This window comes from Columba livia, chromosome 3 (genome assembly GCF_036013475.1).
Source record: "Columba livia isolate bColLiv1 breed racing homer chromosome 3, bColLiv1.pat.W.v2, whole genome shotgun sequence".
In the NCBI taxonomy this organism is placed as follows: Eukaryota; Metazoa; Chordata; class Aves; order Columbiformes; family Columbidae; genus Columba; species Columba livia.
Window position 1 is genome coordinate 78,041,835 of NC_088604.1, and position 22,070 is coordinate 78,063,904.

Genomic DNA, 22,070 nt, shown 5'->3' on the forward strand with positions numbered 1-22,070 from the left:
CATCAAAACCATTTTGTTCAATTTACAGAAATACCTGTCTGTTGTGATGTACACTCTACCTGCCAATCTATACATTTCATCTGTCTGAAAAGGATACTCGTTATCTTTGTGAAAATTATAAATAACATTTAAATCCATGGGAAATTACTGAAAATGAGATGTGCTGAAGGGAGTCATTCTAGCTGAAGTAAGCAACAACCAGGATGTATCCCTTTCATAGTATTTCTGGGTGAACATTTTGGTGCTTATGGGCAGGCAGGAATCAATATACCTTGATGTCAGGGCATCACCTCAGCACCACAGCCCTCCACACAAAAATCCTTTTCCCTGCTCTCTTACAGCTCTCAATCGCCTGAGTCCAAACAAATACGGAGGCCACATGCATAAGGGATGCTAGGATGCAGACAGATCTGTCAGTGTGTTTGTTAAACCTGCCAAACCTTTTCATTTGTGACTCAATTCACTCAGATTTGTAACAACCCCCGTAGCTGTACATTAACCCCCTCGGTTACATTTACCGTCTGCATTGAGGTATCAGAAAATCCTTTTGTCTTTTGACTGGTTGGCTGCAACCTGGAGCACGTTGTTTACTGGAACGGGTAAGCAGCTCTGGGGAGAGCTTCCTTAAGATATTCAGAAATTAAATAGGTCAAGCTGAATGGATACAGAAAATGCTGACCCACATTTAGGAAATTGTTTTTTCCTTTCTCCCCTAACCTTAAATAGTGTCAATCTTCTGGGCAGTACCACGGCAGCAGCCCAGCCCCGGGCCGCCACAGCCTGGGAAGGGCCAGTTCCTCGGCGTCACCCACGCGTGCCCTCGGGCCCCAGCAGCCCCCGGCCCGCCGGGACACACCGCCTGCCCGCCGCGGGGTTCCATGGGACGGACAGGCCGACCTCCCCATAGCCAACCCCGCCTGGGCGCGGCTACCGACCACCACCTTTACAGGACCGGCCGATTAAAACCGTACGCCGGCCGCTGGGATTCAAGGCCGCAAGGACCGCCATGTGAGGCACCGCGGGGACAGGGCCTCGGGGCGGGCTTCTCCCGGGCCGCCGCTATGAGGGGAGGCGGCGAGGGAGCTCCGCGCTGCTTTGCCGCGACCGCCTGCAAAGCACCAAGGCTTGGTGAGCGCGGCCCCGCAGCACTGAGGCGGGAGCGGTACGAAGCTGCCGGGGCAGGACCGGATCGAGGGGGCGGAGCGGACCGGAGCGACGCGGCTCTTCCGCTAGTCGGTCCGCGTCGGGTGGGGGAGGGGGCGGAGCGCGGCCCTCGCCATGTCCAAACACGTTTTCCTCACGGGACCCCCAGGTAACGGGGGCAGGAGGAGCCAGGGGAGCGGGGCGAGGGGGAGCGGCAGCGGCGCGGCCGCTGGGGCCTGGTTCGGCGCGGCCTGGCCAGCCGGCCTGCGCGGGGCTGTGAAGCGCTTGGAGCTGGGGGAAGGCGCCTGCCGGCGGCCCCAGCACTTGCCCGGGGGTGCGGGAGCTCCCGGAGCGCCTCCTGCTGCAGGCCGGCCCGGCAGCTGCCTGCGGGGTGGCCCCGGAGCGGCGTGCAGGCCTGTGGCTGTCCCCCTGCACGGGTGTCACATGTTGAGGTCAGAGGTGCTGCATTAATTAATTTGTTCCTAATGAAAGCCCATTTTAGCTCCTCATCCACTCACATGGCACAAATGTGTCCAGGTGCTACTGCTTTTTCCTTGACTTTTGCCCTGCAGTTCAGTGTTGGGGGAAAAAGTCCTTCTGGACAACTAATCCTGCTTCATTTAAACCATTAATAATTTCTGAGCGCTCATCTTTTCTGTAATGTAGATGAGGGTCAACAGGCACAGACTGAAGCATTGGAGGTTCTGTCTAAATAAGAGGAGAAACTTATTTATTTGAGCGTGCCAGAGCACTGGAACAGGCTGCCCAGAGAGGCTGTGGAGTCTCCTTCTCTGGAGACATTCAAGACCCACCTGAACACATTCCTGTGTGATCTGCTCTGGGTGAACCTGCTTTAGCAGGTGGGTTGGACCAGATGATCTTCAGAGGCCCCAACCATTGTGTGATTCTGCACTTCCAGCCTGAGTAATGTTCAGTTACAGGTAATAACTCATATCCCATATGCGCAGGCCTTGATTGAAGCAGTGGAATAGTCTCTCATGGTGTGGGAGTCCAATTATTGTGGAGGTAGAGTGGCACAGAGCATGAGGGTCGGGCTGTGAGGTTGGTGAAGAAATACCGCAAAACTTTCTTTTATGGCCTGAAAGTAAAGAAGTAGGCCTAATTCTCCTTTTTATGAACCTTTTTCTTCTTGTCTGGAATTAGTTGAAAATACTGCTAGGCTGAGATACAGTGCCTTCCACCCATTTCATTCTGTTTTTTTCCATCCACCAAATAAAGACAGCCCTCCAGGAGACACAGAGGTTAGGCCTGCTTAGGCCTTGTCTCTGTTCACTTAACTGAATTTGAGGGAACTGTTTTGATTAGCTAATTGTATAATTCTAAGCTTTCTTAAACTTAGTTTGAAGCATTTTAGCTTTCTTTGGCAATTTACTAAATGAAGGTAACCAAATTAGAGATGGCAAATCTACTTAGCCAAATGAGTATAAATTCGCTTATATAGACAAGGCCCTGAAAAGATGGTAGATACTGATGGTGCCACATTTGTCATTTTGTTATTCGAATGCCAGGAATCCCTTTGGCTTCAGTTTTGAAAAGTTTGCGTAATTGTTTGACTAGGTCCCCTTGCAGCCACAGAATGTTTTTGCCATTGATATTGACTATTAAGAAAGTAGTTCCTACATCTGCTTAAAAACTAAGGGAGGAATTTGGTATGTACGAGTTGAAATTATTTCTGTTGACATCTTCAGGCACCTCACATTTGGTCTATAGCCCTTATCTCCAGGAATTTAAAGGTTTATTCTGCAGGATATTTTCTATTTTCTGATTTTTTTTACAACAACGATTAAAAATGAAGTGATAACACTAAATTTTGTGAGAGGCAATAAAGTTGAGTTTAAAAGGGGATTGTCAAGGGATGTACTTGTGCAATGGCAAAGGAGAAGAAATAGCTCCTTTGTGGGAACTGAGAGGATGTCTGGAACATGGCCAACGTTCACATTGTAGAAAATACATCAAACTGTGCTAGGAGACATCAAACGGTGAAGGTTTTAAGGATCTTAGGGTAAGAAAATGGATTATAGGACCACAGGCTAGTTTATGATATCGCTTTCGGAGGTATAAAGGAGGGTCAGCTATGAGGCCAGACCAGGTTGCTCAAAGCTTTATCCAGTCAGACCTTGAAAACCTCAGAGGGTATGAAGACTGTACAACCCCTCTGGGCAACCTGTTCCAGGGCTTGATTGTCCTCACCATAAAAAAGCTTTTTCCTGTATCTAGTCAAAACCTCTCTTGCGATTCTGTTGTTGGAAATACCTTTTGCCATGTAGGACCTGGTATCTCGGGGGCACTGAGTACTTCTGATTTCTAGGCCATCAACAGAAGTAGGGTGTCCTTTGTGTCAGTTAGGCTCCTGGTAGCAGTCAGTTTTGACTTTATGATCTAACAGGGGGATGAGCTCAGCTCTGTTCGTAAAAAAAAAATAGTGAATAGCAGTGGTAGGAAGGGAAATTCATAAGCCATTCTTCCAGTCAGCTTGGGTATCAGTTGTGTAACGGTATGGCTCTTGTGTGTTTATGTGCCTTGAGGCAAGCTTTGTTGCCTGCCCACACACTATTTAAGCTAACAAATTTAGTGGTAGCCAGCGGTATTTTTACCATTCTGTTGTGACTTCACTGTAGACATACTTCTTAAAGGCTGAAAAAACATTACAATATCAATACAAGATGAAGTGTGAAAGGTGCTTCTGTTCTTCCCTTTCCTTTCATTTAAAAAAAATAAATTTGCAGACTTAATCAATGTTCCTGATGAACTGATTAATTACTGTGGTGTTTAAAAATGAGCTTTTAGTGGAGAAGAAGATTAATCCTGTGTGCTTTTTGTTTCCTCTTTATTTTTAGGGGTTGGAAAGACTACTTTGATACAGAAAGTCACTCAAGCTCTGAAATCCTCAGGCATTTCCATTGATGGATTCTACACAGAGGAGGTTAGAGAAGGTGGCAGGAGAACAGGATTTGATGTTGTCACTTTGTCTGGAAAACGAGGACCTTTATCTAGAGTCAGGTACTGGGGTTTTAATAACTTTAACTGGCTTATTGTTTGATGCTTCTGCTTCAGTCTGTCAGCATGTTAACTGCTCTTCCAGAGGGTGATTTCCAGCACACATAGGACTTCTGTGGTCAGGTTCTTTGGCCAGTTCTTGTGTCCTGCCTGATGCCTGTATTGTGTATGTAGACAATGTCTCTGTTGCCTAGTGAAATACTGAAAATGTGCTAGGGAAAGGTGTTCTCTGTTACTGCCTTCTTTACGCCAGATAGAGAGGAAGCGCTACTGAGCGTTTTGTTGTGAGGCCACGTCTCTTTGGGATACAGTAAGTGGCTTATTGTAGTCAAGGAGGAAGTTTTTTTGTTTTCACCAGCTAATTTATGGAGACAGAAGTGGAAAATAAAAGGGAAATTGCATATAAAATTGTTTTAAAGAACCACTGTGTGGCCCACAAAACCCACATGTGAATTTTAAGAAAAAGAGGGTTCCAGAGCCCCACTAAGAGGGGGGCCTCTGAAGTGCAAAGGGGCTCACAGTCTCTGCTGATTTACTAGACTTAGCTTTTCATGCTTTGCGCAAAAATTAGTCTAGGTCCAGATGCACCTCATTCAGACATAGTTGTCTGACTAAATAATTTGCATATTGTTAATAAAGGAGGTTTACCTAGGACAGAGTGATAAAGCATGCAAACTGAATATTTTTCCAAGATTGTTTAAAGGTTTTGCAGCCCGCACGGAGATTTGGGCTACTGCTGTGATGCTGTCTGTAGTGTCACATTACCAAATTCAAAAATCTGAAATGCAGGTGTATATTTTGATTTCAGTGTAAGTATACCTGCTGGCTTTTATATCCCATGGTCCTTGCACACACTGTTCAAATTTGAGCTTACACAGTTGTGAAGGTAGCTTATGGTATGTTTATTATCTGAGAGTATGCTGTCTGCAATATAACCCAATGGATGGTTTGCAGAGTTTCTTTCCTTTTCTTGAAAGAATGAAGGAGGTTTGACTTACTAGGATAACTTCTCATAAATCCACTTGAAATGACTGCAGTGAATTCTCACTAAGCTCATTATTTAGAAGGAATCTTGTGTCTCTTTTTCAAATTCAGTTCTGGTTCTTCTACTTCAAGACGTGAATATCGAGTTGGACAGTATGTTGTAGACCTTGTTTCATTTGAGCAGCTGGTTCTACCTATGCTGAGAAATGTAAGTATTCTATGAAAGCTGCTGAAAAATTGATGTTTCATGATAATTAGTGTTATTGGAAGGCTGTTCTAGAGCACTAGTTTTGGATATTAATAAGTGGCCTGTTTCTTGGGTATTGAAGTTTCTGATTGACTTCAGGATCAGGAAGCTGGAGGGGAAAATCTGGCTTGTTCTCTTGTGCTTGCTGTGGTGTTGGAGAGATTGAAGTCCCCTCCCATTCCTGATCTGATATTGTCCTGTGAGCAGGACCTCCTTGGTCTGTGAGATGGCCACTAGGAAGGTTTTTCCTGTGCCACCATCTTGCATGTAGGAAAGCAAAAAAATTGTATGAGTGGCTTACCATGCAGAACGGGGTGGAGTCAGTGGGTCTAAGAAAAAGGCTTTTTCTGCTGCTCTTCTTTACAGCATTTTTTCCCCCTCTTGCTGGGATTCCCATCTTCTTCCAGTATAAGCACTTGGTTATTTTTGATTATGTGTTTTGATTACCATTAGTACCTGCAGAGTGGTAGGTTTTAGCTGATAATGGTAGCCTTATAATTTGGGATTTAGCCTGCTGCACAAGGAGTGCTCTGACTGTGACAAGACTTTTCACTCAGGCCTTTTGCTGTCCTTCTTGAACATTCTGTTACTGCCTTTTTCCCTCTTCCTCTCTCTCACTCCAACCTTTCCCCTCTCCAAAATTAAACAAAAATAGATCTGATTTTGGCAATAACATATCACAAACATTGTTCAGCAGCTGCTGAAATGTACTACTAAAAAAATCCTATTGTGATTTTTCTACATTGCCAAAGCTCAAGGGGCCAAGCAAGAATAGACTTCTTAATGAGCTTTGAAAGGAAAAAACAAAACATAGAGCTTCAAGGAGGAGCAAAAAGGAGATTAAGGATCTCATTCTTATTTTTGTCAAGGAACTTTAAAGTCTGAGATCAGGGAAGCAAGGATGTTGCAGGCAAGGGAGAAAGGAAATGTGAATAAAATTGAACAATTTTTATATTTTTAATTTTACTGTAACTTGATTGACTGTGTTAGTAAGTAGACGGATAGTTTAATAAAAAATATTTCATTAAGCCAGCACTGTACTTGGAATCCTTTTACTGCTGCATTAATATGAAGTCCAGGAGAGATCTTGCTAGAAGGGTGTTAGCAGTGTTGAGTTTTTCTGGTTGTTATGTAGCTTTCTGCAAGTACAGGAGAGTGAAGAGAAAGAAAAGGGCCCAGCAGAGTCGGAAAGTGCATGACCCTATTCTCATTCAAAGTGCTGTTAATCCGTTTTGTGGGAATGTGGTCTTGCTTGTAGACAGCACAAAATGGGAGAGGAGGAGTGTGAGGAAGATCATAGAACTGAAACAAGAAGAGACAAATGAAGAGTGAGGACAGGAGAGTTGTAGGTATGTCCTGGTTTGATTGGAGGCCAGCATGGCGTGGGCATGTGCCCATTTAGCCTTGAGGACAGTTTCAACTCTTAAAACTTGGGTCTCAATCACTCCAGTGAGAACAGAGGTAGTTCCTACAATGTATGATCTCTCTGGTTCTGGAAACTTCTTCAGGCAGCACTGAGGATTTTTTTCAAAGCAGAGTGCTCTGTTTCTCAGTGTGTGACCTCATGACTAGTATTGGCTTTTTAGCTCACTGATCTATGAAAGGATTTTAGATAAAACAGCTACTCAGCAGAGACTTAGCTTGAAAAGATTTTAGGATGCATGTTATACAGTTCTTTCACTTTCCCAGAAGCAAATATTTTGCCTTCACAAGGGAAAACGTTTTTTTTTCCTTTCTTTCTAGGTTTTGTATAATGTGGCTGGTATTGATATATATTCATGGATCTTCAGTGATGTTTTGACTTGAGTTGATTTCTTCCTCACTTCTATAAACAATGAAATATAGTTCTTAGTTACTGTTACCAAGAGAGGGTAGGCAGTGCACCTCTTGTTCTGCTGCATAGTTCCTCTGCTTTCTGAGTTGCCTTTCCCTCAGTGATAATCACCCATGATCTCTCCTAGGCTTCCCTGCTGCTCCCTCCAGTCTGCAGTACGGTACCGTTTAGCACAGTATTCGCTTCTTGAAAAAAAAACCCAACACATGTGGTTAATCATTAGTATGATGCCTATCCTACCATCCAGGGAGATGGCTAGGGCTATAGAATAAGCTATATCTCGACAAAGAAATGGAAGATGACTGTTCTGATGTGAGAGAGGCTTGGAAATGGCTTGATTTTATCTGTGTAGCTTTGAAAAAGCTAGCTGTTCTGAGAGAAATGCTAGTTTCAAGCCTCCTTTGACCCAGCTGCAAGATGAGAGGCTTGCAAATCTAGATTTAATGCAAGTCTTTTTAAATGCTTGTGTTGCCTGAATATTGACCTATTCTAAATGGATAATTTGGTAGAAAGGGTGAAGTTTTGAAAAATTGTTGTCCCTCAGGTGGATTGAGAGCTGCTAGGTGGCAAAGTGTGGTTCTTATTTGTCAAATAGCTTGTATGGGACCATTAAGAGAATTCTGCTTTGAAGGAAAAATGATATTATGGGTATTTCCTGTCGTAGTTAGTATTTATGCTGTACAAATATTTTCATCTTTCAGAAAAATCTGTACTGAAGTAGAAATGACGGATTTATAAATCTGTCATTTAGCAGCAGTGGCTTTGACTCTTCCACTTGGCCCAATATTACAATTGATTTCATTCTTTTGGAGGTATTTCTTTTATTAGCATAGAAAAGATTTCTGTTGCTTTTTCAAAGTTCTTTGTTGTTTACAGTCTCCCGATGCTCTTTTCCACAGGTAAGCCATGGCAGTGATGCAGAGAAAACAGTTTGTGTCATAGATGAGGTTGGGAAAATGGAACTCTTCAGCCAGGCTTTTATTCAAGCTGTTCGTCAAACACTGACTGGCTCAGGGACTGTGGTGCTTGGAACTATTCCAATACCTAAGGGAAAGCCACTGGATCTTGTTGAAGAAATAAGAAGTAGGAAAGATGTTAAAGTGTTCAATGTGAGTAATATTTAACATCCTTTAAACCCTGCTGTTCTAGGTTGCTGGTTTATATTTGGCTCTGTTCAAAAACTAATCATTACCAATTGATAGCTGTGGGTAGCTTGTATGAAATAAGTTTTTTAGTTTTCATTTTATTCTTAATGGGCAGGTGTTCACCTTATTAAAAAAAAAAGTCACATTTGGCACTTAGTGTAGTGGTCTCACGCAGCTGGCTTTGCTTGTGCGGGGCTGTAGAAGTAATGATGTAGTTGTTTTAAAAGGGTTTTTTTTTTGCTGTAGTATTATTGCCATACAAGTTTTCATTATTCATAAGAGTTAAATCTTTTGAAGTACAGTTAGATTTTTAAATTTATTTCTTTTTCCAGACTGGCTTGCAGGAGTATTACCAGTAATCATGTTCAAGCAAAAAAAAAATACGGCATCAGTGGAGTTGCAGAAATGATTTCTAGAAGAAAGACACTTGTAAATGGGGTGTATGTTCTTTGGAGTCAGTAAACCAATTTTGGAATTCATTGTGTTATTTTTACAGACATATTTTTCAGAACATTAGGTCCTCAAAGTGCTTTTCTGATCAGTTCCAGGGAGGTTCTCAAAAGCTTACCAGAACAAAACATAGCCTGTTCACGGGAATATGTGTGTGAGGTTTCTGTAACATCTGTAAGTGTCCTGAATGCTTCACAAAAACAAGCTAAACACAGTCCCCACTCCTTTGGTTTATTTTTCTGCTCAGTGTGTACTATTTTTAGTAGAGAATAAAGCTATATATGCAAAACTGAACTGTGCATCTCTATAAATTATAAATTCAGTAAGTGGGACTTACACATCCTGGCTTACTAAAAGAGGTAATGTGCTGTAGAGCAGTATACTGTAGCAGCCAGTTCTTCAGATGCACATCACAGTGAGGATGCTTAACTTCGTTATTGTCCAAATGAATCAGGAAGGAAAACTACTATCTCAACAGCTTTGTACTGAATGGTCTTAATGACTGCAGGGAAGGCAGAGCCTCCATCCTCTTTTTTCTTCTTCAAAGTGAGATTAATAAAACTGCAGTGCTTAGGCAAGTTCCTCAACTTTCTTTTAGTTGGTGCTCCCATCATCATCTTAGATTTCTGCTTTTTTAAATAAATCCCTGCTTAATTAAGTGCTAGAGCAATACGAGGAGCAAAGATGAGAGAAAATTTGTTTCCTCGCATAAGCATTCAACTCCTACCCTTCCTTTTGGAGATAAAACCCCAGGTTTCCCACTGACGAACTGATGTGTGTTGTCAGGTTACTGAACAGGGATGCACGTGAATGTGAATTTGTTATGACTGACCATACAGTGGGAGGACTGGGGAAGAGGGGCTGGAGAAAGCCTTGCTGAAAGTAGCACTCATTTGGTGCTATAGGCTACAGTCATGGCAAGGCAATAGTGTGGTTTTGGTCCTCTCAGAGGAGGAAACAGAGTGCTAGAAAACAGCATTTGGCTTTTCAAGGGAGCTTTTGAGGCTTCTGCTGCCTGATTTTATCAGGGGATGTTCTGAGGGCGCGTACCACTCAGCCTGTGTTGTTGGCTGTCAGTCTGCCTGCACAGCTTTCTCTGAAGCACGGACTACAGCCAGCTCAAGTCGTCCTGCACATTTCAATGGAGCAATGTTTTCTCTAGCTAAAAAAAACTTCACCGAAAAAGCCATCCTGTTTATGCTGCTGATATTAGGATGTGCAGGTTTCTTTTATTTGAATAGAGTTCTCTGGTGAATCTGTTAGCCAAAAGCATGGGTGTGAAATGTGCGCCGGACTGCAGTAGTTCCCAGGTGGCAGAGACCTGTGCTGAAGTCTTGTGCAGGAGAGCATGTGTCTCGCTTGCTCCAGTGACACGCTACACGCTCTTTCCCAGCTAGTTAAAACGTGTGTGTGAGGCGGAACAGAACCTGCCCCTGGGGAGCCAGAGGTGTTACTGGCTAAATGCCGCATCACCAGATCTGCGCCTTAAGGGCTGTGGCCTGGGGAGAGCCTGGAGTGCCCCAATAGCCCATGGTCAGTAATTCCTTACTGACTTTTATGGTGCCTGGAAGTGTGCAGAAGTAGGTGGCAACTTTCCAAAAAAGTTCTGCCGCCTTTGTCACTTGATATGGAGTTAGACTGCATTCAAGTAACTCAGCAGAGTTTTCTCATCCTTTTTTTTTAGTGTCACAAGGATAGTTGTGATGTTTGACACTGATTGCATAGAGACAGCTGTTTGGGGTTTTATAGTCACTTCTGTCTTGAAAGCATATTCAGTTAGTGTAAATGGGCCCAGATGCCCTAAAAGCAGGTGAGGATTTGGTCCCAAATGTTTAATTTATTATGTTTTGAGCACTTAACTATAGGAGTTCTGATATGTAACACATTTTTTTCCGTTGCTGCCCAATTCAGTTTTCCTGAGAACTAAACTTTACAGTGAAACTACAGAGGCTCTTGTTGCACTTCCCAGCTCTATGTAGTTTTGCAGACACAGTGTCATAAATAGGATCAGATTATCCTTAGCAGCTGCCAGATATTCATTTTCTCCCATTTTGCCATCTATTAATTTTGTTTCCATGAAATCCACTAGTGAAGTTTGGTTGCATATGCCTTTTAAGAAAGAAAATAAATAGTTAAATGGATCAAAAGAAGAAAAGGTTACATTTGAACAGACTGTACAAGAGAGGTTCATTGATGGTACTTTAAAAGTTAGGGGAAGAAAGCTTTTGTCCTCTACTGTTGCCTGCTTGGAGACTAGATGGTAGTTTCCTCCACCTAAATGCTTCGTATAAGCAGTGTCTGCAGTTATTTTCAAGTCCCTGTCTAAAAATCTGCCCATCTGTTTGTACATTCAGTGCAGATACTGGGAAATGTGTTCTCTCTGGGAAATCTGCCTGCACAGAACGTCTCCAGACCTTAAGAGGAGACTTGTATCTATCGAGCAGCCTTTGTAAAACAGTCGTGAAAATTTCCCAGCACTTGGCACTTTCTCTCTGCTGCTCTCACTGGACTTCTGGCATGTTGGTATGGAAAAGGGATAGATAAAATGTAGCATTGTTTTTGTTGGCTGTAAGACAGTGGGAAGAGCTATTAAATGTTCAGAAGGTTCTTTGAAAGTCAGGATATTGGGACACTTGCTGTGAGATTTAGAGTTTGGCTGATCTATGCTTTGTGCCTTGTTTACCTTGGGGTCTCTCAATAGGCTTATTGAAGAGCAATTCCACTCTTTGTTTTCCTGCTCTCTTTGTTATTGTGGGATATTCTGTTTATCTTATAATAGGCTTGGAATGATACTCAATAAAACCAGCAACACTTCAGGCAGATCTGCCCTTTTATTCTCTTTTTTTATGTCATTTTTTAAATCACTTTAATTTTGATCTGCTCTCTTGAATTCAAGTGGTGTAGGTAAGACCATCGTCTCTAGGTTTTCCAGTGTTGGTTTCCAGCATTTGGACAGGATGTCTGTGCTTGTAAATAGCAGTAGGCTCCTCGGGCCAAATTGTTTGGGTAGGACTGTCACCTGTTTAATAATACTTCCTCCTGTTCAGTATTGACTGCAGTACTGTAAGGGATACAAACCCTTGTGCTCAGATCTTAGATGCAGCTACAGGGAATGCAGTGAATCCTTGCTGGTAGAGAGTTTTATGCCATGCATAGCATGGTGTCTCTCTTTCCTTGTCAAACAGCATTTCTCAAACTTTGTTAAAAATATGGATGCCCTTAATTTTTTTTTGGCTCTTTGTGTGTTTTCTTCCTGCCCTCTCTGCAAGGATTAGAACAGTGGGGAAGATCTCTCAGACTTTTGAAAATGAGGCTTTTGCTGACACTTCACAATTGCTCGTTAACCCTTTCACCACCCCAGGTGTTGGTTGAGTTAGTGATGCAGGGCACTGTGGGTCACTGGGCTCTGTATCAGGACCTGGTCTGTGAAGAAGGGGTAATTTATACCCCCCTCCCCACCAGTTCATGCTCTGTTGCTGCCCCTGGGTGCTGAGATGACTGGCAAGTGCTGGTGTTTGCTTGGCAGTTCACAGTGAGCTGCAGGTGCTGCAATGCAGATGGGCCCAGCAAAGGACAGGAGACTGGACTATATGGATTCACATGTACTGGTCTTAAAGCCCAACATTTCCATGGACTGGTCAACCAAAGGCATACCCTAGTGTGCTACAAACACCCCAGCTTTCTCAAGTAGTCTTATTTCATTTTCAAGCTGTTTCTATCCTGCAGTGCTAAGGTTTCTCAGAATATAGAGTTGTGCTGCTAAGTGTGTTTTAATTTTTGTCACTGCAAGTGTTTTTGACTAGATCTGTCATCCTAATAAATACAACCCTTTCAAGTACTGAAGGCAAAAGAACTCCACTTTATAGTAGGAAAGTTATATTGGGTAATTGAAAAGAATTTATAGTAATGACAAAAGTACATACTGGTTCTTCAAGTGATTCTTGTATTATTCAGGACCTGAATAACTAACTGCAAAATACCATGGGTAATTACATCAAAAAGATCACTGAATATTCAATTACATAGGCAGGTTTGTGGGTTCAGCTTGTATTCTCAGTAGCAGGGGGTGGCAGGTGTTTGACACTCAACATTTGTCCACTAAGAAAGAAATGCATTTGAATTTCTGCTTTGTTCTTGAAGTTGTGGTTATTGATCAAATTACATAAGTTTTAATTTCTCATTCTCTAGGTCAGTAAGGAAAACAGAAACAGCATTTTGCAAGACATCTTGGCAGCTGTGGAATCCTGCAGAAAATGAAGTCCTTGCCTGTAAACACTGAAGCTTTTATTTTTACAAAACATTACAACATTTTGCAGATGTTTTAGAATCTGTCCTTCCTGCTTTAGTCCCTGGAGGCTTTACTGGAGCCTTCAGAATAAGCAAGGTAAAGCTGGTAATACTCTAGAATGTGAAAACGAGATAGCGGGATTTTTGTTTATTCAGTTCACAAGCCAATCCATTCAAAAAACTGAACAGTTGCATAGTTAACATGCAGTTCTAATCTGGGCATTTGAAAGTTAGGTGGTCTGACTCTGATCTCAGTGACACCAAGTAAAAGCAATTAACTATCAAATCTATTTGCGATCTTGGTCTTTCAGAGTGTGGTGTGGAATGTTCTGCCTAGAGGGCAGTTCAATATCTGGATCTCAGCCCTGGTGTAACACAACAGAATCCTGCCCAAAATGCGTGTGTGCTCTTCCTGGATTATGTAGAAGTATCTTTGCTGTTGGTGGCTCCACTTAGGTGTGTTTCAGCATGGGTGCTGAGGATTCATGAGGTAGAAGGCATAAGCAGATGCTCTCTTCCTGACCCCAGACACTCCTCTCTCCAGTTGCAGTGTAAGAAGCGTTATCTGGTATTTCAAGGAAATTTCCTGTAGTCCCAAGTGACGTTTACAGAATTCCACTTCAAGGGGGAAAATAACCTACTCTACCCTCTCCTAAGTGGCCCAGACAGTAGTTAAGGGGGCTGCATTATATATATACATATATATATATATATATGCATATAAATCTTCAAGTCCATGAAGTTCAGTCAAATCTTATGTTTTTCATGCAGTTTATTAAGTCAGGATTGACTTAATACTGCATTTTTCTATATGGGTTTTCCAATCAGTTATGTTTATTGACACTCTTTGGTTGGGTTTTTTCCCTTATTTGATTCTGCACATGCATAATAGTTAATGGTGAAATAAGAAGTGTTTGAGAATATTAGACAATGTTTTTTCCCTATGGGGTGTGCAGATGTGTTCAGGGAAAGTGCTACCACTTAATCAGTTTCGCATGTTGTGAAAAGAGAATTCCTTCCCAGGTGCACACTTGTTCATTGTGTGATTTACAGTCATCTCTGGCTGCAAAAAGTTATTAATAATTCAGTAATTTCTTAACTTTTTTTCTGTTCAGTTCAACAACCATTAAAATGAGCAAAGTCTTTAAAAGCATTTTCAAATGTCAGTGATTTATTTCTGTAAAACTGACACCCCAGGTTGTAGCGGGGCTGGATGGGGAGAGGCATTTTTCAGGTGCCTTGGAAAACAGCTGAAAGCATGAAGGGAATGTCCTTTCTCCTTCCAAATGTTCCGAATGAGGGTCTGGTACAAACGTTGCCCCTCCACGGATGACAAGAGGTACAGGCCATGTTAAAGGATGCCATGGCCTTGTTCCCTGACTGCCTGTTCCACTACTATGCTTCCCAAATCCTTTTGGATGATAGTATCATCTTCTTCACATTTGGAAAAAGGGAATTCTTCTCAGGGTCCCGCTCCTTTGAGAATGTACAGCTCCTGGCTGCTTTTTGCAAAATAAGGCTGTGCCCTGAAGGCATCACTAATCCCCCGTAAATTACTGTGGCCATCTTAGACCAGACACCTTGTTAGAGGTGAAGGACTTGGGATCAAAGCAAACTTTTTCAGAGCTATGTGCCATAGATTTTCAAACAGAAACCTCTCTGCTCTTCAGTGCTGGATGTCCTGCTGTTCCAATGTTTAGTCTCTTAAGCTGTGAAATATGCCGCAAAAGAATAGTTCTTTCAGTGATGAAATGCGTCACAAGTATAGCAAGTTTTTAGTGGGATTGTAGTTGAATCTTAGATGAGGACTGACCTTTACAGCTAAATAAAATGGAGATATTTGATACTTCGCTGTAGAGTCTGGGGAGGGGAGTTATTTCAGGAGTGATGGCAGAGTTTGGTTTTCCAGATTCCAGCTCAGCCAGTATTATTGGGAGCAGTATTTGTTCCTCCTAAGAGCAGATACATTGCCCTTCATACAATGCCATGATGCCTGCTGTAGTCCCATCACTTAATTGGCTGGAAAAAAAAATGATAACAGCAAGTTTGGGGAGCTTTTGCTCAGTGTGCCTCTAGTGCTTTTAAGCCATTGTCTAATGGTGCAAGGAAGACCTTTTATAGTGAGGGTAGGTAATCACTAGAAAACATTATAAAATGGAGCTGGATTTTTCATTCACTGGGAGTGAAGCATCAGCCCTTTCAAATCAAAGGGTATTTTTGCTACTGACATCATTGACTCTTGCTTTCTGCTACCTATCTCAAGATGGGTCAGAGACTTTACTTAGTTGGTGTTCTTTTTTTAAAGCCCATCTTCTCTCTGAGCTACAGAGTGTTTTTCAAGGGAAATAAAGAGAAATTTCGTGGTCTGCGTTCAGCAGGAGATCCTGGATGACCTTACCAGTCGTGTCCAGCCTTTTAATCTGAGACAGTCCTGAAGAAATTATTTGCCCCGTTTCAAATATACATTGAGTGAGAAAGTAATGTTTCCAAGGGAACTTAGTTTTTATGACACCCTGCGTTTACTTTAGAGATTAAAAAAATTATTGTCTGGTCTTGTGCTAGTAAAATATTTGGAAGGCCTTGAGAGCACTGTAACAACAGAGCATTCACAATTCCCCTGATGGGCCCATTTTACTAATAGCCCACATTTGGTGAAAATAACCTCTGATGTAGCCGCAAGACTCCAGATGACAACATTAGTGCACCTGCAGGTTTTAATTGGTGCAAAAACAGGGAGAATATGAGGTACCAATTACTCTCTCAAAGCCTGAGAACTGAGGATGGTTTTGGCAAGGAGCTTTGTAATTCCAACATAAAATGGCACACAGCATGGAATAAACAGGGCCTGCATTATTTATCATGCATTAGACAATTTTTGACTTGTAAAACTCTGAAAAGGCTGAATGAGAGAGGTGAATCTTTAACACTGGACCTGCTGCAAAGTTAATTATACGTAATATGTCTGTCTTGCAGATTTAAGGATATACAAGTGCTAGTGAAACATTGTAATTAAATACTAGCTCCCAATCCAGGGAGTAATCTAAATATGGCAATAATTCTGTAGCTGAAAAACATGCATTGATGAGAAGATGATTATTACATGCTGGAGAATTTCACTGGTAATTCTGATCTTCTAAATTGAGCTGCACAAAATTCAGCTAATCTTTAACTTAAATTCCCCAGCAAGAGAAGAGCAGTCGGTGGGTTAGAGCCAAATGCAGATAACATTTCTTGCTTTATTCTAATAAACAGTGTTTTAAAAAAGCTGTGATGACATTGCAGAGATTCCTACGAACTTAATTGTTTCAGAATGTCATTCATGGTTATTGAGGTGATCTGGCCGTCTTGTCAAGGGGAAAAAAAAGACTCACTTTACTCACTCACAAAGTAAGTAAATCCTTTTTGTTAACCTTTGTGTTAAATGCAATGAGTGCCAAGATTTTTGTGTCTCTGGGAATGAGGTGAGACTTTTCAGTGAGAAATCTACTTTCTTTCACAGAAGAAGTTTGCATGGAAGGAAACTGCAGGAAACAGCAGGACCTCCAGCGTTTGTACTTCGGAATGAACAGAAACAGTCTTTGTACATTGTGCCCATCGCTGTTTCCTACTTGTGGTGGGAAAGAGCCGGGCTGAAGGCCAGGCCAGGGACTTGCCAGCGTACCTGGGGGATGTGAGTTCAGCGGTCTGTGGTTTGCTTTGGAAAAATGTTACTAAAAACCTTTTTACCAGATCTTTGGGCCATGATTCACCCTTAGGAGTATAGCACCTGGCTTTTGAGTTATGATGTAAACAAGAGCTTAGTAGTGAAAGGAAAGTTCAGGAAAACAAAATAGGAGGGGGTCAGTGTCCCACATGCAACGAAAGGGCTTAAGTACTGTGTTTGTGCTACTGTTCTGTTCCTCTCTGTGAGGGCCCCACTGAGCCAGTGTGGATAAAAATCACTCACAATGTTTCTTTTCAGCAAAGGTGATGTTACCTGGATTAAGCTCTGTCCCTTCTGCCATTTCTATGGAAGAGCCTCATGTACTCTTGTGGATTGAGTTTTTGGCTTCCTCAAAGGACACGTTCAGCCTTCCAGCAAGATGGGAACGTCACGGCTTTCAGGTTGTAGAAACAAGGAGGTTCTGGGCTGGTTGAACAAGCATCTGGCAGGCTTCTGCCTTTACCCCTTGCTGAGTAAGTGGCCTCTGTGGGTCTGGAAAAATCCCCGAAATCTTCAAAACTGACACAAAATGAAACTGTGTGTAAAAGGTACTTGTGTCGTTGGGAGTGGCCGTTCTTCCTGCATCACAGCTACGGTAAGAAATCAGACCTGTAATGCATGCAGACTGTTCAGCCTGAGGAGCTTCTGGGCCAAGTTCTAACAACTGCGTTACACGCAGTGAAACCTGCCATCAGTGCTGCAACTGACTTAAAAGCAGAGCTTTTCATTTAAAGCCCAAAACTGCCCAACAGGTGGGGTTCCTGAGGTGTCACAGGTACCTCCATCTTGCAACTCTGAAGCATTTCATGTATAAGGTTAAGTATCAGGCTGCTTAGGTCTCTCTGGAATAAAAGTATGGGTAAGATCATACGCCGAGAACAGCACCCTATGGACTCAGGTGCCTTTTGGTGCTACGCAGAGCTGTTCTGTGCAGCTTACTGTTGAAATTAGGCCTCCTGTAAAGTCTTAGTACCTGTTCGTTAGCTTTGTGTGTACCAGAGCCTTAAATGCATCTTCATCAGGTAGAAAGTAATTGGGTCTGTCTCTACCTCATGCAAACATGGTGGAATCTAAGATGATGTTTAATCAGTACAATGTCATACCTAGTTCCACGTTTTATTTCTAACCATCATGTCTTATTATTCTGTAGGTTTAGTATGCTTGAGTTGGATACATAGAATATTTTAGGTTAATTAGGACTACTGGAGTTACTTATTTTTGATGGAAATTAATTAAAACTTAAGCTATTGTAGTAGACTGCCATGGAAAAGCCCAGAGTGCAGAAACGGGGCTGGTGGCTGTCACTAAGAGCTCTCCACCCACCTGTGTAACCTCCATCCGTCATGTGTAATGAAGCACCTCATGAGCAGGGTAGGGGGAAGAAAGGCACCATCTGCCAGAAATGGTCGGAAGGGAGCAGCTGAATTCAATTTTCTCTTCTACATCACACCTGGGTGCTGGAGGAGACATTAGCAAGGCCTAAACCATGCTGGTGACTGTGTGTCGGGGTCTGTACATTAATAATCTGCTTCTGCCCTTGCGAACATGAGCAGAATTTTGCCTAGGCTGTGTTGGGCTTTATAAATAATCAATTCATTAATATCTGAACTGAAGGAAAAACAATAGATTTCTTAATTTCAGAAGGCAGAAAGCAAATGAAAACAATTCAGAACGAAAACCCAAAAACTGCTGCCACACAAAAGGTACTTGGATCATTTTATTTTCACTAGGTGTTATTTAGTTCTACTACTTAAGTGTGGCACAGTAGGAAGCTCAGAATGCAACTGTGTATCACCTAACAGAATGAGACTTAGCTACAGCAGCTCTTGTTAAATCTGTCTTGTTAATTGGGACAAGATGGCCTGGCTGCACATCATTGTGTTGAGAATTAGAAACAACCTATGGTAGTTACAGTAAAGAGGAACAGCAAGACACTGATAGCTGCAATTTTTTTAATTAAAAAAAAAAAAACAACAAAAATGAGCACACGTGCGTGCTAAGGAAAAATTCGTTGTAGCCTTTTGGCTTCCATAGTAGTCATGCATTCCTGTAAATCAGTGTTTCTCAAACTTTGTGAAGGCGCAGCCTCCCTTGTTTGCCTCATCTGTCTTTATGCAACTATTAAATTGGCAGCAGCTCAGTTTCTCTGGGGGAGGGAAATCAGAAGGCTCTGTAATTACTGGCTACAAGTGTTTATGGACACTGAGCTGTGTCCAGCAATTAAAGGCATTTAGCTGTTCCCTTCCTAATACAAACACTTCCAGACGATAATTACAGCCTGCTTTGCACTTTCCTGTTCTTGAGGAGGATTCCCCTGGGTGCTTCGGCAACTCCCAAGGGGGCTGTTGCCTGGAATTTGAAAAACACTGGTGTAAACCAAACAGGAGCACGAGATAATACCTAAGAGCAGCTGTTTATGTAAAGCTGCTTTCTTTGCAAATGAGGTGCACCATATGCTTTGAAGGCTTTCCATGCACTGGATACTTTCTTTTCTCACGCTTGACTTTTGTTAAACTGTGTAGCGTGGCTCAATCACGTAATATTTCAATATGGCTGCATGCAGTATATCAATCTGTGATGGTATGTTGCTATTCAGAATTACCACCTGCATAACATGTTAAATAGAAATAAAAAATATTTGCTTTGGAAAAAAACCCAGATTTAGCTCATGTTACAGTACATGTTGTACTGTCCTTTTACCTATTCATTGCTTCTGTTCAAAGTTGTCCTTTGCTATGTTATGTATCAAATGCCAATTAGTTTGCATGCAATCAGCTGTTCGGTTATGGCAGGAAAGAGATGTCTTGTGTGCTTTTCACTGAGTTGATATTTCCCACTGTATTCACTCGTGATTCCAACCATTCCAGGAGAAGGAACATCAAACCGGTGGTATTCATTGTTCTAGGATTTACAAGAACCTGAGAGGAAGTGGCACTGTGTGTATTTTAGGACATCTTCCAACTCTACCCATGACAAGGCCTTTAGCTGAAGAACATCTGCCCCACAGTATTCTTGTGTAGAAGTTAGAAAAATAAACATCTGGAGGTTGTTTGTTACATTTGAAAGAACCTAAACCCAGGTACAGATCCCTGACCTAACTTTCTTTAATTCCCTTGTGCTAGGAATACTCCTACTGCTCCTCAGACAGGCTTTGCTGAGAAGCCGTGTCTTCCAGGGCCATATCTTCTTGGCTGGCCCTTCTGCACTCCAGGTTCTGAGTGATGAACATGGCGTGGGCCAGACCCGCCTCTTGCCGGGATCTGGGTTCTGTAGCATCGGTTGCTTCACAGGTCTCGGTAAGTTGCTGAAAAGAAAGAAAAGTCAATCAGTTTAGGAAATTTCCAAGTAATACTTCAGCTATTTTTGAAGTGACAGGTAAAAAAGCTAAAATTTGATTTAGGAATGTCATTCTGTGACACTGCTTGGGATTCTTAACATGCATTATTCACAAGGGATTTCTGAAGAGTGAAGAGGTACTTGTCGCACTTTGTGTAACGCATAAATTTGGAAGGAAAAGCAGACAAGGAGCAAGAGGTTTTAGTACCAGAGATGTACACATATAGAAAGCTATAAAATAATTTGGATGTAAAAGGACTTCTGGAGGTCATCCAGTCCAAACCCCCCTGCTCCTAGCAGGGCTGATTTCTAAGAAGTTAAATCAGGTAGCTCTGGGGCTTGCTTTATGCACCAAATTTTAAGTCCAACTTAAAAAGAAACCTTTCCATCAGAACAGGAATGCAATTATCAATCTGAAAATGTTATGTGCAGCATCACCCCACTGTAATGACCTCATTAGTATAAAAGCTTTCCAGAACTGTGCTGCGTTAACGTTTAAATAAAACACTTCCTCCTTACCACTTCCAATCAAATAGGCACCTGGACTCTGAGCAGTTACTTTGATGAGGACTCGCCTCATCTAAATTAATCGTATAGTTTAAGTATCATCTAGGCTGCCAGTGATGGGCAGGGAGAGACGAGTGTCCTGGGGAAGATTTCCTCTTGGCAGCTGTAAGGGTGAAGTGGCTTGTCCTCTCCACTGAGTACAGAGGCCACACCAAAAACCTACCGAGACTTCATGCCCGAATTTTAGATGGCTTAAAGTTGGACAAGGTGAATCCCACCATTAGTGCTTGGTATTGCAGACTGGCTGAGTTCTTGCCAATTAGGCTGTAAACTCTTGAGAGCTGGAATTACACCTTGTCAACTGATATGTTCAGCTGTACACGCAGAAATATTACTAATGCTCATTAGAGTAATAAAGCAGGATTGGACCCAGGTTAGTAATGTTCAGTCAACCTCTGTTGAAGTTCATGGCAAAACTTCAGGGAACGGTACCATACATGGTATTTTGTGTTGAGCGCAAAACACACATAGGGTAAGGAGTTTATTTTACTTGGGGTTTGAAGAATTCTTTGAAAATTAGGGAAGTTATACACAGTTCAGAATGACAGTGCCAGGAAAATCATTTGGACCTTATCCACAATTTTCCCATTGGCAATTTGTTTCCATTTTGATAGGCCAAATGTGAAAGTTAGTCTTAATTATGTTGTCACTCAACCTTTAGTTGCAGTCGCTCTTTATCTCTAATCCATCTTCTCATGTTACTGCTCGGTATTGCTGAGGTGAAAGTTCCAAAATTCAGGAAAGCAGTTGATGGCAACCAGAGTTAAATAAATATACTTAAGTAGACAATAAAACAATAACACTACTATGTGCATTAAGTTTTCCAGGGAAGATGGGAATAGAACTGGGCCCCTCCTGGGAAGAGGGCTGGAAGTTCTTTGTGTGCAACTGTTTCGCTGTTGGAAAATGCTGAATCACAGGGCACACAGGTTTCCTTTAGGAAATCTTTCCTACAGACTTCCTTTGGCTAACCCTTTCAGCAACAAGGCTGTCAGGTCCTGGATTGAATTTCTAGTCAGAGAGAGGGACAGAACAAGTGCAGCGTTCAGTGGGAACCGTTCCTCTTTGTACAAATAATTAAGTCCTACTTAAGCAAGCCAGGAAGGAGCTATTTATTCTGCTTATGATGGTACTCAGCACCCAGGCTGCAGAAAATTGAGACCTAAGTCCCAGGTCTGAGTGAATGAAAGAGGGACTTTCCTCCAGTTTGCAATTTCAGGTCCACACTTAACAGCCAGCCTGTGAGTTACTTACAGATACATCACTCTCATGTACACACTAAACGGTCTCATTTGGATTGTGTTGCAGCGAAATCCAAAACAAATACCCAAATCCTGATGTTGTTTTGGAAAATAA

General features: G+C 42.2%; 2 protein-coding genes across 23 annotated transcripts in view; one reads left to right on the top strand and one right to left on the bottom strand.

The window, feature by feature from the left end:
* The first annotated feature begins 824 nt into the window (after positions 1-824).
* On the top strand, positions 825-19,465 carry NTPCR (nucleoside-triphosphatase, cancer-related). 18 transcript variants are annotated; one of them, XR_010471485.1, is made up of 8 exons: positions 825-1,128; positions 4,002-4,164; positions 5,257-5,353; positions 8,126-8,335; positions 13,010-13,205; positions 16,418-16,495; positions 16,608-16,778; positions 17,070-19,465. XR_010471485.1 is itself a non-coding variant. In XM_065057775.1 (5 exons), the coding sequence occupies exons 1-5, from the start codon at positions 879-881 to the stop codon at positions 13,076-13,078; spliced, it is 789 nt and encodes a 262-aa protein (XP_064913847.1). In that variant the 5' UTR covers positions 826-878; the 3' UTR covers positions 13,079-14,261. The 18 variants fall into 18 exon arrangements, 4 of the variants coding, with proteins under 4 accessions (XP_064913847.1, XP_064913849.1, XP_064913850.1 ...); XR_010471492.1 differs by lacking the exon at positions 825-1,128 and adding an exon at positions 1,169-1,312; XR_010471484.1 differs by having other exon boundaries at positions 16,361-16,495; positions 16,608-19,465.
* Positions 18,752-22,070, bottom strand: part of PCNX2 (pecanex 2) — a 151,171-nt gene continuing 147,852 nt past the window's right edge. For 4 of the 5 annotated variants that reach the window (XM_065057771.1, XM_065057769.1, XM_065057770.1 and 1 more), the window contains one exon: positions 18,752-20,115. In XM_065057771.1, the coding sequence (XP_064913843.1) occupies positions 19,942-20,115 (174 nt within the window). In that variant the 3' untranslated portion in view covers positions 18,752-19,941. Of the gene's footprint in view, positions 22,049-22,070 lie in introns of all 5 variants that reach the window. The other variant, XR_010471482.1, reaches the window with a different exon arrangement.